The sequence below is a fragment of the Amphibalanus amphitrite genome, unplaced genomic scaffold (genome assembly GCF_019059575.1).
Source record: "Amphibalanus amphitrite isolate SeventyFive unplaced genomic scaffold, NRLGWU_Aamphi_draft 000003F_arrow, whole genome shotgun sequence".
Lineage (NCBI taxonomy): Eukaryota > Metazoa > Arthropoda > Thecostraca > Balanomorpha > Balanidae > Amphibalanus > Amphibalanus amphitrite.
Window position 1 is genome coordinate 482,567 of NW_024881500.1, and position 14,075 is coordinate 496,641.

General features: G+C 53.9%; 1 protein-coding gene across 1 annotated transcript in view; it reads right to left on the minus strand.

Moving 5' to 3' along the window:
- Positions 1-458: 458 nt before the first annotated feature.
- The window catches only part of LOC122393676 (RNA-binding protein Musashi homolog Rbp6-like), a 130,545-nt gene continuing 116,928 nt past the window's right edge, over positions 459-14,075 (minus strand). Inside the window, exons 12-15 of the mRNA XM_043389949.1 lie at positions 9,006-9,065; positions 4,355-4,521; positions 3,872-3,926; positions 459-3,522 (exon numbers count right to left, since the gene is read on the minus strand). Coding sequence (XP_043245884.1) covers positions 3,891-3,926; positions 4,355-4,521; positions 9,006-9,065 — 263 coding nt within the window. The 3' untranslated portion in view covers positions 459-3,522; positions 3,872-3,890. The remainder of the gene's footprint in view (positions 3,523-3,871; positions 3,927-4,354; positions 4,522-9,005; positions 9,066-14,075) is intronic.

Here is a 14,075-nt window from a genome sequence, read left to right on the forward strand (position 1 = left end):
ACCGCTTAATTAACTCATTAATTACGTTTAAACCGGGTACCACCATGAACGTAATCTCGACTATCCTACCACGGATTTCCATGCTTCCAAGTTATCTCTATATTTAGATTATCACCATTAGACCGATGCATAATACTGCCATTTATGCTCGCTTCATTTCCCTAATGGCATGGTTGCAACGGTGCTAAAGAAGATATATGCAGGCCGCATACTAGCAGTATGCATTCTGAGGCTGCACGCCGCATGCACAAAGCAGAGCTTGAATGCTGTTATGCCACAATAAGTTAGGGATAATGGGGAGGAACTCGTTATAACTCGGTTTTACTTTGTATAATCAGCAGATCGGGACAAAGGCCGGTGTCGATATTGGGGCATACCTCATCGTCTTGCTTCGTTCGGTCTACATCGCCTGCTCTCACGCTGCTCGCTAGATAATTACCAACAAAAGATCGCCGTGCTCATGTTTACTTCCCATTGTATTCAGAGACCTCCATCCTTATCATCTATACAACGACGCTCCGACGGAGCTCAGGCCACCGCTGAACCGTAGCATCGCTTTCCAAAGCCACGGCCTCCGGGTATAAAATACAATAAATAGTTTAACTACAACTATTTCGGGGCGCCGTGATTTTGAGTCCACGAGTACACACGTCCGTCGTTGCGAGAGCGTCATACACATACAAGACAACGCACAGCGCGCACAAACGCACACTCGCACTCTCACACACATACCAGGTGGCTCAGAGAGGTGCCATACCCACACACCCATACCCATACACATACCCATACACATCAACACGCGCTGCTCTCCGTGCGGAGGTGGGAGCATTGTGGCCGCCCGCGCGCGCCCTGTACATTTCTCTCAGCGTCCAGTGCCGCCGTTATTGCTCGCTTATTGCAAGGTCGAAATGGGGGAACGCTCAAACTGAGGGGGTAAGCAGCGACAGAGAAGGGGGCGGGGAGCGGGATACCCGAGGCTGAATGAAGCGCTGTTGAGGGCGGTCATTCAGCGGTAGGGGTCGTTGTTTGGCACTTAATTAAATTGATCGGGAAACGGTTGACGGAGGCGGCGAGACACTGCCGAAATGTGAATAAGAATCGAGCATACACATGATAGAATGTGGTGTAAAGTAAAGGTAGCCAGAGCCGCGCTCGAGAGGTAGCGATGTTCAAGAAAGTGTCGCCGTTAAGTACACGGGGACGGCCTTAAATTGAAGACCAGGCGCAGAACAGCGGTCGTATCACATGAGTCAATACTGCGTGCACTAGGAACGGCTCATGGGCGAACACAGACTCAGCACGTAACGCTGCCGAAACCATTGGCGGTCCGTCAGTCATATTTTGTCGCGCGAACAGAGACTTTTCAAAGGGGGTTTGTCATTGGCCAGAACAGGGAGGCCCAGGGCAACTGCCACTAGCAGGGTCCCCACACAATGCATAGCGGTTCCAGTCGTAACATATAGCGGACACAGACCAAGTGTACACAGACGTTACAGATGACCATCGAAAGCAATGCTCGGTGTTACATCGGAGGTGTGTGCGAAGGCATTGCGACTTCGTGAGACCCGAAAACGGGGCAAACAGCTGCTCTCTCTCTCTCTCTCTCAAAGATTCTCGCCCAGCCTCGGCGATCGCTGCTCTAGCTAACGGCATTTTTGCATAGAACAATCCTTCCATTGCATCATGCGCTGATGTTCTATTGCCTTGATTTTATTGCTGCCCTATGTTCTTCGTTTCAATCACGTAAAAACATGTCTAAACGTCTACAGTAAAACGGTCAATGCAATCAGTGTATCAATGATAAAATATAGACTTTCGTCTGTTATTTACAAATAACGTCGCGTATGTTTGGGCTAGAGCTAAAACAATTCATTGCCCGATTTTTTTTCTAGAGACCTCGGCTAAGTGAGGCCCTCTGTAGGCTATCCAAACTAGGCAAATCACACAGCTGTGGCCCCGATATGAAAATATTTTGCTTGTGAGATCGAACTGTGCTAACAGCTGCAATCAGAAACAAGACAACGTCGGCCTGGTTCAAATAAACTACGGAGCTGAGTATTTGGCCGCAGATCGGGGTGCGGGAAGGCGAGCTTGATGGAGTCCGAGACCGATATTTTGAACAGGTTCCAAGCGGGAGGAGTGGTATCACCGCGAGCGAGGCCACCTCTCCGGCGACCCCGCCCGTCACCGGCGGTCACCGAGTTACCGCCGGCGTCACCGACGACCAGCGCCGACCAGCAATCACCACAGAGTCACCAAAGTCACCAGCGGCACCGGCCTCCACGGCCTCCGGCGGGTCGCCGCGACTGGCACCAGCCGCGCACCAACCCTGAGCCGGAAGCTCGACCTGGCCTTTGCGCGACCTGCACACCGTCTTAACCCTACACAATCGGCCGAGGCCGGCCCCGCGCGCGCCGCGGGCACAACAACACACACGACGGCCAGCGAGGCCGCGCTCTGCGCTATGTACAGCTCCTCCCGCACGCCCCAGGCCGCCGGCGGCCGGCCGGGGAAGACACGCATTCGTGGCCGGCGCCGCGCAAGCTTGCCGCCCTCTTTGATTGCATACAAACGGTGGGCAGGTGGGCCCGCGGCGGCGGTGACGGCGGAGTGGGCCGCCGGAGCGCAGTGTCCGCTGAGGTCAGACAGGCGGGGCTGCCGCCAGCCAGGGCGGAGCGGCCGCCGCAGAGACGGGAGGCCCTCGCCGCCCGCGCCGGCTTGTCACCCAGGTGTGGTGAGGTGTGAGAGCGCGTGCCCGTCCCAGCCGCCGTCCCGAGACCTCCCGGGCACCGCGCCGCAACAGAGGGCCAGATGAGACAGCCAGACGCTGTAACCAAGCCTAGACTACCGTGTGAAAGACTCAAAATACTTCCCGTTGTCTGGCGACGACCACCGAGACGCTAGCGCAGCAAATTAAGTATACCGTTCGGTAAAAAGACAGTTTAAGTACAGATGACAACACCGTTCGATCACTGGGATGCTGGTAACGAAATCTACGTACAAAAGCATGATAGCCGCGAAGGTTTTCCTGCACTCTTTCACCGGCATCTCTAAATAATTTATCTACGCGATCAGTCGGGCTGGCACAGCGCACGGCCGCCAGCCGCGCGGCGTGGCGGCGTGGCGGCGGCCGGGGCCAGCGGGCCGTGCCCCGGACCCCTATCACCGATCCCCGCCCACAGAGAGGTCACAGCAGGTCACCGACCGGCGGCCGGCCCGGGCCGCTCCTCCTACAACTAGCGCACTATTTACACAAGGACACAGATGCATATACACGCGCGTATGCATAGACAATGTTTCTGGCGGCCGGGCGCGGCGGCCGACTGCAGGCTGCGACGGTGGGTGCTGCGGGTCCGAGGCGCGCTGCCGCTGTCCACCTCTGATCACGGACCAGGCCACGGTCCAGGTCACGGACCACGGACCAAAGGACCACTGGCCGCGGACCGTCCCCCGGGTCCCGACTACGCAGGTCGCAGGCAGGTCAAGTTCAATTCAGTTCTCTTCTATCTGGTGACAATGAATCTGTAAAGAAAGGGTGATTTCTCAGATATATGTGCAGATGCTGGCACGCGAGACTATCTGTAAGAATCTTGCGCGAGACAGCATAGCACCACTCAGTCAGCATAACTGCCAACGGCATAATCAGTCACCTATGTGTTTAACAAATCTATGGGTTGACTAAATATGTCATTCAGATCACAAGGCCAGTTCTATTTCTGACTTAAAACGTCACGTTTAAATGGCATGGTGGTGGGAATCGTCGCATATAAATCTCACTACCATTCCACACATTTCACACAGTACGGGGCGGATAATTCCCCTTTGACATTTCCCAAATATCCAGAGCGAATTAGATGCCACAGCTCCTCACCGTTTTGTCTCTACGTTTTCTAGTGATAGCCGTTGAAGGCAGCCAGCAGCGGCGCCTGCAAACGCACAAAATCAGTGAAAGTCATGTTCACGACGACAGGGCACTACGAGAAAAGCGACAATGCAACGACACTTAACACAGTTACAGCGACAATGCAATAGCGTGCAATACGGTATGCTAAAAAGGGACACATAAAATTTTGCCAGTTTTCAAGTAACCAATGGAACTAAGCAACCAAGTAAACAAATGTATCCAGATGAGGTACCACGAACCTTCGAACCTAAGAACGATGGCTATAATTCGATGTAATCATGGCCATCCAAGGCGAATGTCTGGGATGCCTAAAATCCCTGATTCCATCTGATATTAGAGGACAGAAAAGGCGCACTTCACTAAATATCGCTTCTAAACCCCTTATCTCGTCTATCGGTTTCATCTTATCTTATTCTGCATTCCCTCTCCTTTCCGCCCCGTCTCACTCACCCTGTTCATGGCTCCGAACGAGGGCTGCGGGGAAGCCGCCTGCAGGTAGCCCAGGCTCGTGTCGCCGTTGTAGGTCATGTCCAGCGGACCGGGGCTGTTGGCCGGCCCGAACCCGCGGCTGTTAGCCGGACTGGCCGGCGGACCGTATCCTGGGTAGTTGTTGATCACTGCGGGCGGACAGAAGGGTCGGCTCAGGTCATGACACGTCACAGGTTAGATCAGACGTAGAGTCGGCGTGTGGTAAGTAATGTAGGTCCTCAATGAGCTGTTTATAATTTAACACGGGGTTGAAGACACATAAGCATGTAACAAAAATGACACGCAAACCACCCACCACTATTTTTCTTCACAGAAAACATCAACAGCCGCTCAACTTCTCCTCACAACACATAAACACCAAACTTCCGAGCTTCATAAATCCTCATTAACCTTACGACTCCATTACATAAGGAGTCTCCGCGCCCCTGTGTGGACTGAACTGTGAACATAAGCGTGCAATATGCTGTGTTCGTCTCTGTGCGCTGGACGGTGGGCTGCATGTGTGTACGTCTGTGTGTGCGTGTGCGGCGGGGGAAGGAGGGGGAGGGGAGGGGGAGGAGAGCCGTCACCTCTCCGACGGCGGCCAGCCCGGCGTGAGAATCTCGTCCGGCGCCGACCGTCGATCGATGACGCCGACCAACGACGCACGCCGGGGGAGATGGGAGACGGACGGACGGAAGACGGACTGACGGAGAGACGGGGAGACGGCAAACGCACGTCGGGAGAGACGGGAGACGGACGGAAGGGAGACGGACGTCACGAGAGACGGGGAGACGCGGAGACGAACGCCGGGGAGATGGTAGACGGACAGAAGGGAGACGGGAGACGGACTGACGGGGAGCCTTGCGGACGGGGGAGACGGGGAGACGCACGCCAGAAGAGGGGGGGGGGGGCAGACGTACGGGGGACGGCAGATGGACGGAAGAGGGAGATGGTAGACGGCCGACGGACGGACGGGGAGACGGGGAGATAGACGCCGAAAGAGACGGCAGACGTACGGGCGGAGAGACGTGCGGGAGACGGGGACAAGAGAAGACGCACGCCGGAGGAGGCCGCAGATGGACAGACGGGAGAGACGACGGACGGACGAATGGGAGACGGGAGACGAACGCCGGGGAGGCGACAGACGGACGACGGGGAGAAGAGAGAGGAGATTCCAAACTTACGGAAGGGAGACGGGAGAAGAGATGCACGCGGCGGGGGACACGCGGCCGGAAGGACGGACGGACGGATGGACAGACGGACGGACGAGAAGAAGGTGGGGTGCGGTATATGACGGGAGAGACGTCAAATGGATCGGAGACAAGGGGAGAAACATTGGGAAGGGTAGGACCGCGAATGCAGTGCGCCAGCGGAAGAAAGAAACTGAAAAGGGATGAGAGAGGCAGGAGTGTGGTGCACAAACCACACTATAGGAGAGTTGCCATGGTGGGCTATAAAGAGAGGAGGAGAAAAGGAAATTGTGCCGTGGTTGTGGTAAACATTGTCGTGTTACACTGAGAGAGAGAATAAAAAATAGTCTGCCCTTGTATGTTTATCCTTCATGTACTGAAGACAAACAACAACACTGCACTGGTACGCTCTAGTTATCTAACCAAATCATCTTTCAATATAAGTAGCTCATTGATCCATTTGATTAGTTGGTCTCATTGCCTCGGGTGCAACCCTAACCAGATGTCAGTCAGTCTTTCTGACTGACTGGTTGGCCCAATCACCCCCGGCTCGTTAGCCTAACTGGCTGGTTGTATGTCTGTCTGTACAGGGTGTCTCAAAAGTTCGCTTACAGGTACCAGCCATGTTTTTTTGTCAATAATTCTGAATCAACAAGAAATTAACAGTCGAAATTTTGCATGGGCATTAGTAACAACCTTCCTCAAGCAGCTTCATTGTTTTCAAGCGCATTCGACCCTTCATGAGCTCACAAAAAGGGTTCACCTCTGACCATGGATCAGGCATGAAAATGGAGGTCACATACTCGGGTCGGCTGAGAAACTCTCTGCTTCACGAGTAATGGGAATGGTTAGGTCGGAAATGACACATGGCAAAGTGTCGGCGAGGATGAGTACAACATGATGGTCATCTAATAAAAACGGTGGCTAAAATTTTTGAAGGACAAAACCATGCGAGACTAACAGCGCTTTGAACGACCCTTGTACCGCAGCAGACTCGTGCTCCGGAAAGCAGCTGGAAATGCAGTCCTAACTATTGAAAACTGACTAGAAGCTCACAGACAGAGGTTACCCAGTTTCAAAAATTGCAGGTCATCATAAGATAAAGACAAAATATCATTTAAAATTGTTTATAATATCTATAACGCTAAATTTTGAGGGAAAATAATGCGAAAATCGTCAATGCCGAGGACAAATGACCCTCCAAAAGTGTCAATTAAGGTAAAGTTTTATCTAACGAAGTTTCAAGAGGTAGATCTGGAGCAAATAGCTTTCTTTTACACACAAAATCCGGACAAAACCGCACGATGGACAGGTTTTGGCCGTTTACAAAGCAGAACCTCTCCTGAGGAAAACACTCCGGAACCCAGCGAAGGTCTTGGCATTGGGAATGACGAGCGTTCGGGATTTGCAAAATTTGCAAAATGTGTCTAAGAAACAGATGGCCGACACATTCTGCTACGATATGCTGCGAAAAATTTGCCCCTGGCACTTCCCATTTGTTCAGGAATGGGATTGTTTTGAAAAGGAAAATGGTGCTTGGGAAGTCGGCGCCAGTCATTCATGAAGGAGTTAGCGCCAGAGAAGACCTACAAAATACTCACGGATGGTGTCGATGCAAGATGTCGGCTTTCAGGGAGAAGCGGATGTTGCCGGGGAGCTCGTCAAACCTAAATCCGACGCAGAAACTGCAGGGGATTCCCCTACAAGAGCTTGAAAGCTGGTAACCTTTTATCAGCCTCCGGCAGCTGACGGAGTGACGAAAATCGGTATGGGCAAATATTTTTGGAGATACAGAAAAAGGTTTGGCTTCCAACCTTCCGAATCAGTTGTCAAAGCATGCATATTTGCCTAGTGTACACACGGACACCAAAACCTTAGATTTTTTGCCGGTTCTTATATGCTTTATTGACATGGGAAATGTGTAAGCGAACTTTTGAGACACCCTGTATGTCTGTATGCCTGGCTGGCTGGCTGGCGACCCCCCTGGCCCGGCCGGCCGGGCTGGCGGCCGACTGAACACAATCAGTGTCGCCGGCCCGTCGCCATCCATCGCACACCGTCTCCGTCGCTGGCGACGCTAATGAAATCACCGACGATCGGTAGCGGCGCGGCGCCGGCGCCCTCCCTCCGTCCCTCCACCCGCAGCGGTCCTCCTCAACTGGACACAACATCGTCCATCGGGCCGGCCCGCGCATCACTCATCCCGGAGCGCAGCGCATCAGTCTTCCAGGAGTAGGCAACCGACACGGCTCAGTCTCGCTCTCAGGGTACCGAATGGCCTCCTCTTAGCACGGCCGGGATCGATCATCGGGACGAGCCCCGGCTCCCGCTCCCTCCCGCAGTATTCAGACGGTCACTCATTTTACATTTTCCGACCTGGCCTGAGTGGCCACTGACATCAGACGGCATTGGTCAGGCGCTCGACTAGTGTCGAGTGCGGCGGCGCCGGACCGCGTCTCACGGCGACTCGGAGCCGCGCACAAAAGCGACTCGTCAGCGTGCTCTCGTCGCTCGCCGCGCGGAACTGATTGAATGAGCACTAAAAGTCAGCCGAGCCACAAACACTCGGCAGGGCCTTTCATCAGCAGACCGCCAAACACTCCTCAGCTCGGCCAGAATAAAGTAATACGGCGCGTTAAGCGCCGAAGGTCGATACCTCGTTCGAAGCTGTTTGGCCGCCGATGAAAGAGTGCAGCGTCGCCGATAAAAACAAGGTATCAGTGCGGGCGCGGGCCCGATCTCCGGCAGTCATCAATTCCGTCCAGCCGTACAAAACAATCACCCGGCTCCGGGCGATAGGCGGCTCCTTCTCCCGGGCAGCCGCCCATACCGGCCCGGGTATTGGCGAAAATAGACGCTTTTGTTTGCAGAAGTACCGAGAAAGAATGACTCGGCGCTGCCCCGCGTTATCCGGTGATCAGGAGGCAAACGGAAATGAGCGCCGAGAGTGAGGGAGTATAATGAAGTGGGCGAGGTTATAGTCGAATCTGCACTCAAATAAATTGTATGATGTGAAGTGCGTGATCAATATGTAAAATCGACATCAATTGCCTCGGGTCAGGAGGAGAAAAAAAAAACTAGAAATTACCATCAGATTTATCGTGAATCAGTTACACTTCAATACACAGACTCCCCAAACGCAGAGATTGAACGTTAAACGCTCTCCCGGCAGAGTTCCATTTATTTTATGAGCTCTGCACCTCGGCCTGTCGTCGGATGGTTCCCTGAGGGGCCGCGGCGGCCGGCGGCATTACATATTCATTACCACTTACACGCAGCTCTGACAGACAGATCACCGTGTCATGTCCGTTATGACAACGCCCCGCGCCGCAGCGTCACACGCTGGGTAATAACCATAGATGAACAGGCATACTTTATGTCGCGATCGTCAGTAGCCCCGGATCAAATCCAGCCAGAGGCGGATTTTTTTCCGTTCTCACCGGATAGTGCCTGCGTCAGCAGCGGTCCAGAGCCGTTCGCCATGCCACCGTTCATCAGATCTGAAACAGAGGCGGGCGGCGCGGCGTCAGCCGGCGATCGGGCCGTCACCGTGACGTGACCCGCGTGCTGAGCGTCATCGGCGTCATCGGTCCGCCCGCCGTCACAGGCAGCGTAATGGGCACGGCGCCGGCGAGAGGCCATTTTTCACGGCGCGGGGCGGTGCTGCGCCGGCCGGCGGGTCATGGCCCGCCCCTCCCGACCCGTTCCCCGCTGCTCTGGGGGACGGGGCCGTCCCGGGCCGTTCCGACATCGGGCTCTCGTCCATCGCTGGCGCTCATCCGCCCGTGTTGACACGGCGCCGCTGCATTGAAAATAAACGTCTCTGCTCGGCGTCGGGCCGAGTTGAACTAAACTGGCGACAGCGGCGCATAAAGCTGTCGCAGAAAACAAAGAGCAGGATGAGCTCTGACGTTGATGGACATTTTATCACTGCCGAGAGTGCGCCCTCCAGTCCCTCCGAGCATTATCCAGTCAAAGGCGCGTTCAGTATGCAAATACGAATGAAAATGTAAAACCCGGTGAGCATCGGGTAACAATTCTATATGCATTTAGTCCGTTGTTTTGAACGTAAGAGCGACTGCATGGAAAATATGAAGCAGTCTGCGAAATCAAAAACGACGCAGAACAAAAGGGAACTTAAATCACAGAACCGGATATGAAAAGATCGAAATGCGACGCACACCTTACGCTTCGCATTTCCAGGCCCTCAGTCAAGATCAAAATACAAACAGCGCAAAATCATAAGATCTCGCCCGGCCCCATTTCGATAAATCGCGGTCCTTGGGGAGGAGCCGGACCAATATTCGGGTGGCGTGCCGATACAAACGGTGGACATTTGGCGCCGCCGGTCGGCGGGGGCGAGGCTCGGCGCGTGTTTTCGACATCTCTCAGCCACATCCAATAACGCCGTCCAGGCAGCGGCGGCCGCCGGGAAAATGTCCCTGGGAGATACGGCCGGACGGAGGCCAGCCCGCGCCGCCGCTGTCCCTGTCACTCCGCCACCGACACGATGCAAACGGGCCGGAAAATTAAACGCGGCTCTATTGACCGGCGATTAAAGGAGACAGTATCTCATGTCCGGAGGACGGACATGGCCAGATGTGGAGATATTTCGGGGAACACGGCGCCGTCAGGCTGCTGAACCGTTTGATGGGCGACAGACGGCGACGGACGGCGATGGGAAAATTTGATAGATCCATATGCTTTGCTGCACCTTTTGTGGAAATGAGTAGCACCTTGTGCTGCCTGCCATCTAAGCCACGACAATTCGGAGTACAAATAATCGTCACCAAGAAAATCACATTTGCCACTACAATTATCCAAAACACATACCCAGTTCTGAGTCTTATAAAACAAATAATTTCAAAGAGGGAGGCAAATTAACCCTCGCACGACCAGGCCATTTCTCATAACACGAACGACCAGGGGGGGGGGTTGTTACGACCCCCCCCCTGGCGTTTCGAAACGGAAGGTCGTAGAGCTTAGCGGAAAAAACCAACGGATTGCTCTCAACGAGATCTCGCGATTGGTGGTATATTTTTTGGTACTAGGTCAACATTTGACCTACTTTTGACCGGTCAAAGGTCAAATTTTCGGAAAAATAGGCTTTTTTCAACTTTCCGCGGCGATTGCGGCAAAACGGTGGGAGATATCGACTTGAAACCTTCACTATCGTGTTCCTTGATCAATTCTCTATCGTTTGGTATGTATTTCGTTTCCCTAGCTCTAAAAATGGCGCGTTGGGAGCGCCGGAAGTCGGCAAGGTCACAGTCGGCGGCAGAAATTCGAAAAATCAAAATTTAAATTTTTGAAATCTGATTGTATTTTTGGATTTGGAAGGTCCATTTGCTCCGTATAGAAGCTAATATTGCTGCATATTCCCATTGAGGTGACAAGAATTAGCAAAATAGTGGTTCGGGCGCTTTTCAAAAATAGTACCGGACGCTGTTCCTCTTATGACGTCATAACTCCGTGACCTGACCTGACCCGGTCAATTTTCTTGCACCACACGATAGCCAATGCTTGCCCCAACATGCATGGGAAGTTTCATCATGATCCATCAAACAATGTGGGTATCACCGGCAGAAAACCTAGGGATTCGGCGCACACGTTTGGTAACTGTCGGCCGGAGGCTGTACCTCTTATGACGTCATAACTCCGTGACCTGACATGACCCGATCAATTTTTTTCGGCAAAAGATGCGCAAAGGTTGCCCCAGAGGGTATTGAAAATTTCAGCCCGCTACGACAAGCCGTTTAGCGTGCACTTCGAAAAAACCTCAGGGGGGGGGGTGATACAACCCCCCCCCCCCTAGGCGTTCTAGGGTTAAAACACCGCGGGTCCTCCGCACGGCTCAGGCCGCGCGGCAAGGCAGACCAGACCCCGTTTAGCGGCAGACCACATTTGGCGGCAGTGGACCAGACCCGTCGGCACTGGACCAGACCCGTCGGCAGTGGACCAGATCCAGTGGAGGCAGGCGGTGGCGATCCAGCTAATTACCCAGCAATCCTGCCAATTTGGCGGCCGGCAGCTTTTGATCGGGTGTGCCGCGGTCGGGCGCGATGGTCAGAGGCCCAGCCGGTGTCTGAGATAGAGGGAGCGGAAATGAGAAACGTGAAATCGCCACGGGGCTCCAAAGTTCCGGCTACCCCGGCCCTGATGGATTGGGTTTGTGTTTGGAGCGCACGGTTGCATGAGTACGAAGTTGAAGCCCAGATCGCCCTCGATTTCCAGCTGGGTCCCGTTGAATCGCAGCCATTCCGCTCGAGCACTGCAGGCCCAAGTTTTCATCTTCGACCAAATGTGACTGCAATCCATCAGCTCAGAATACCGAAGACGGCGCAATTCATCAGTTCGGATCACCACCGTCAGCTGCCGCTCGTCAGTTCGGCCGCCACGCCGGTCGCCGACGTCGCCGCCGCTCGGGGCGCCATTTGGTCTCGGAGGGCGTTTAATTCTCGCCACAGATGGGTTTTATTTGTCCGACAGAGGCCGTCCGATATGAGCCGTCGCAGTCAGACGGGCCTTCATACTGTCGTTTTAACTGCACTCGGAAACGGTCGGCCCGCTGAGCCGGGCCGGGCGGGGCGGGGCGGGGCGGGGCGGGCCGGATCAGCTCGAGGCGGGTCGCTAGGGTCGCCGGAAGCCCTCCCCTCGGCAGCGGCGCATCCACTCCATCCGCGAAGAGCCGGCAGCGTCGGATCAGCTCCGCCGAAACGGGCGCACACTTGGCCAAGTATCACCGCCGCCGCCGTTCAGAATGAATCTCCCGGACGCTGAGCGCTCCTCAATGGGCCAAAGTTTAATTCTCTATCGAGCATGTGACGATGAAAAGCGGCGGCCGAGCCGGCGGTGACTACAAATGACTGAAATTACCGGCAGTGACTAAGCCTCCGCTCTGATGGGAGCAGCACTGCGCACCTATCAGCAGTAACTGAGCCGCAGCGTCGGATATTCAGCGTCTAGTAACGGCCTGCTCGTCGTCGCCAAGCGAGGTAGGACTTAATCGCGCCGTGAAATGTCACACAGATGGACATAGCGCAGGAGGAAACGTGCTCAAACGGTCAGTGAACTCAACTTTCAGCCGATAACGGAGTCCTCACACGCAAAAAGCCTAGCACTGCCATCACCCCAACGAAGCACCATGTAACCGTCAGGCCGTGACCCTGGCTGACTTGCAGTGCCGTAGGCGTGGGTGTCACCAGTTCGTGACCTGGGGCGGTTTGTCGAACGCCCACCAGGTGACCGTGGGATCACGCCATAGCCGGCCAGGGCGACACCAACTGGCAACTATGTTATTCTTTACAGTCAGCACGGTCAGGATAGTTTTCCTGAGCACCAAACAGTAATCTAGCTACTCTCGTGTGGACGTGCACTACTTGAATGATCAATGAAGGTGTCTGCAGCGAGATTAAATACTGTCGGTCACTTAAGTTTGTAGACCTCCATGTGGCTCAATAGATACTGACCGCATATGACAAGTCCTCACTGTTATCGTGAAGGTCAATGTCGCCATAGAAATTCACTGCTGTCACAGCCTTTAACAGAGACTTCCTCCACAGCTCAATTTCGTGACACTTTCCAACTTTTCTTATCGTGTTGTCATAGAACGGATGTTCAGGAACAGTAAATTATGCTTTGAATGAAACGGAATGTCATTAAGTACTGCTGATTATATGCAACGGAGGGACGTCAATTGTTGCAAAAACGGTCAAATTTGGTACAAGCTACATAATAAGGCACCGCCATGAGCCCATTACATTTAATGGTGAACAATTTTCCACAAATTGGCATGTGTTACCTGCCAAAGTTCGCAACAGTCCCTTTCATTAAAACCCCAGCCCATCTGCGGTTCATCGGACCACCGCAATAACGGCCACCCGCTGCAGTAGGCGCTCCAATCAAACGTGCACCGTCCGGGCCCGCGTGCCACGTGCCGCGCGCCGTCACGACACGTGGCGTCGGTGCACGCGGACCCGTGCACGTGCGCTCATTGCGGCCGGTGCGTGTCGAGAGTTGCGCGGTGCAGGACGGTTGACAAATGTCTCATCACGCTGAGAGCCGTCCCAGGTCCTGCCACTAACAGCTGTGTGGTCTCCGGGCGTGACGAAAGGATTACAACTCTGGAGGCCGGTGACACCGGCGGGTCAGGTCAAGGTCAGATCGAGTGCCGACACGAGTGCCAATATGACCACATTTCTAGTTTACAGTATTTTCGACAGTGTGATGCCATCAACCGTTAATTTCTTATCTCTAAGTAGAAGGTAAACAAACAAAAAGCCTCAATTTGCTAGCATCCGGTAGATTCGTGCAGATAACTACCTGCACCAGAAGTTTTCAAATTCACGTAACTCATGAACTTATGGATATTAAACTTGTCATGATAAACTAAATCTAAAACACGATAGATTGGTCGGATCGTGCGTTGTCGAATACTGGTGAGCTCACACTGATGCGTCCCTTTGAGAAACATCCTCAAGATAAAATGAGCCCACAGACAGTGCGCGGCT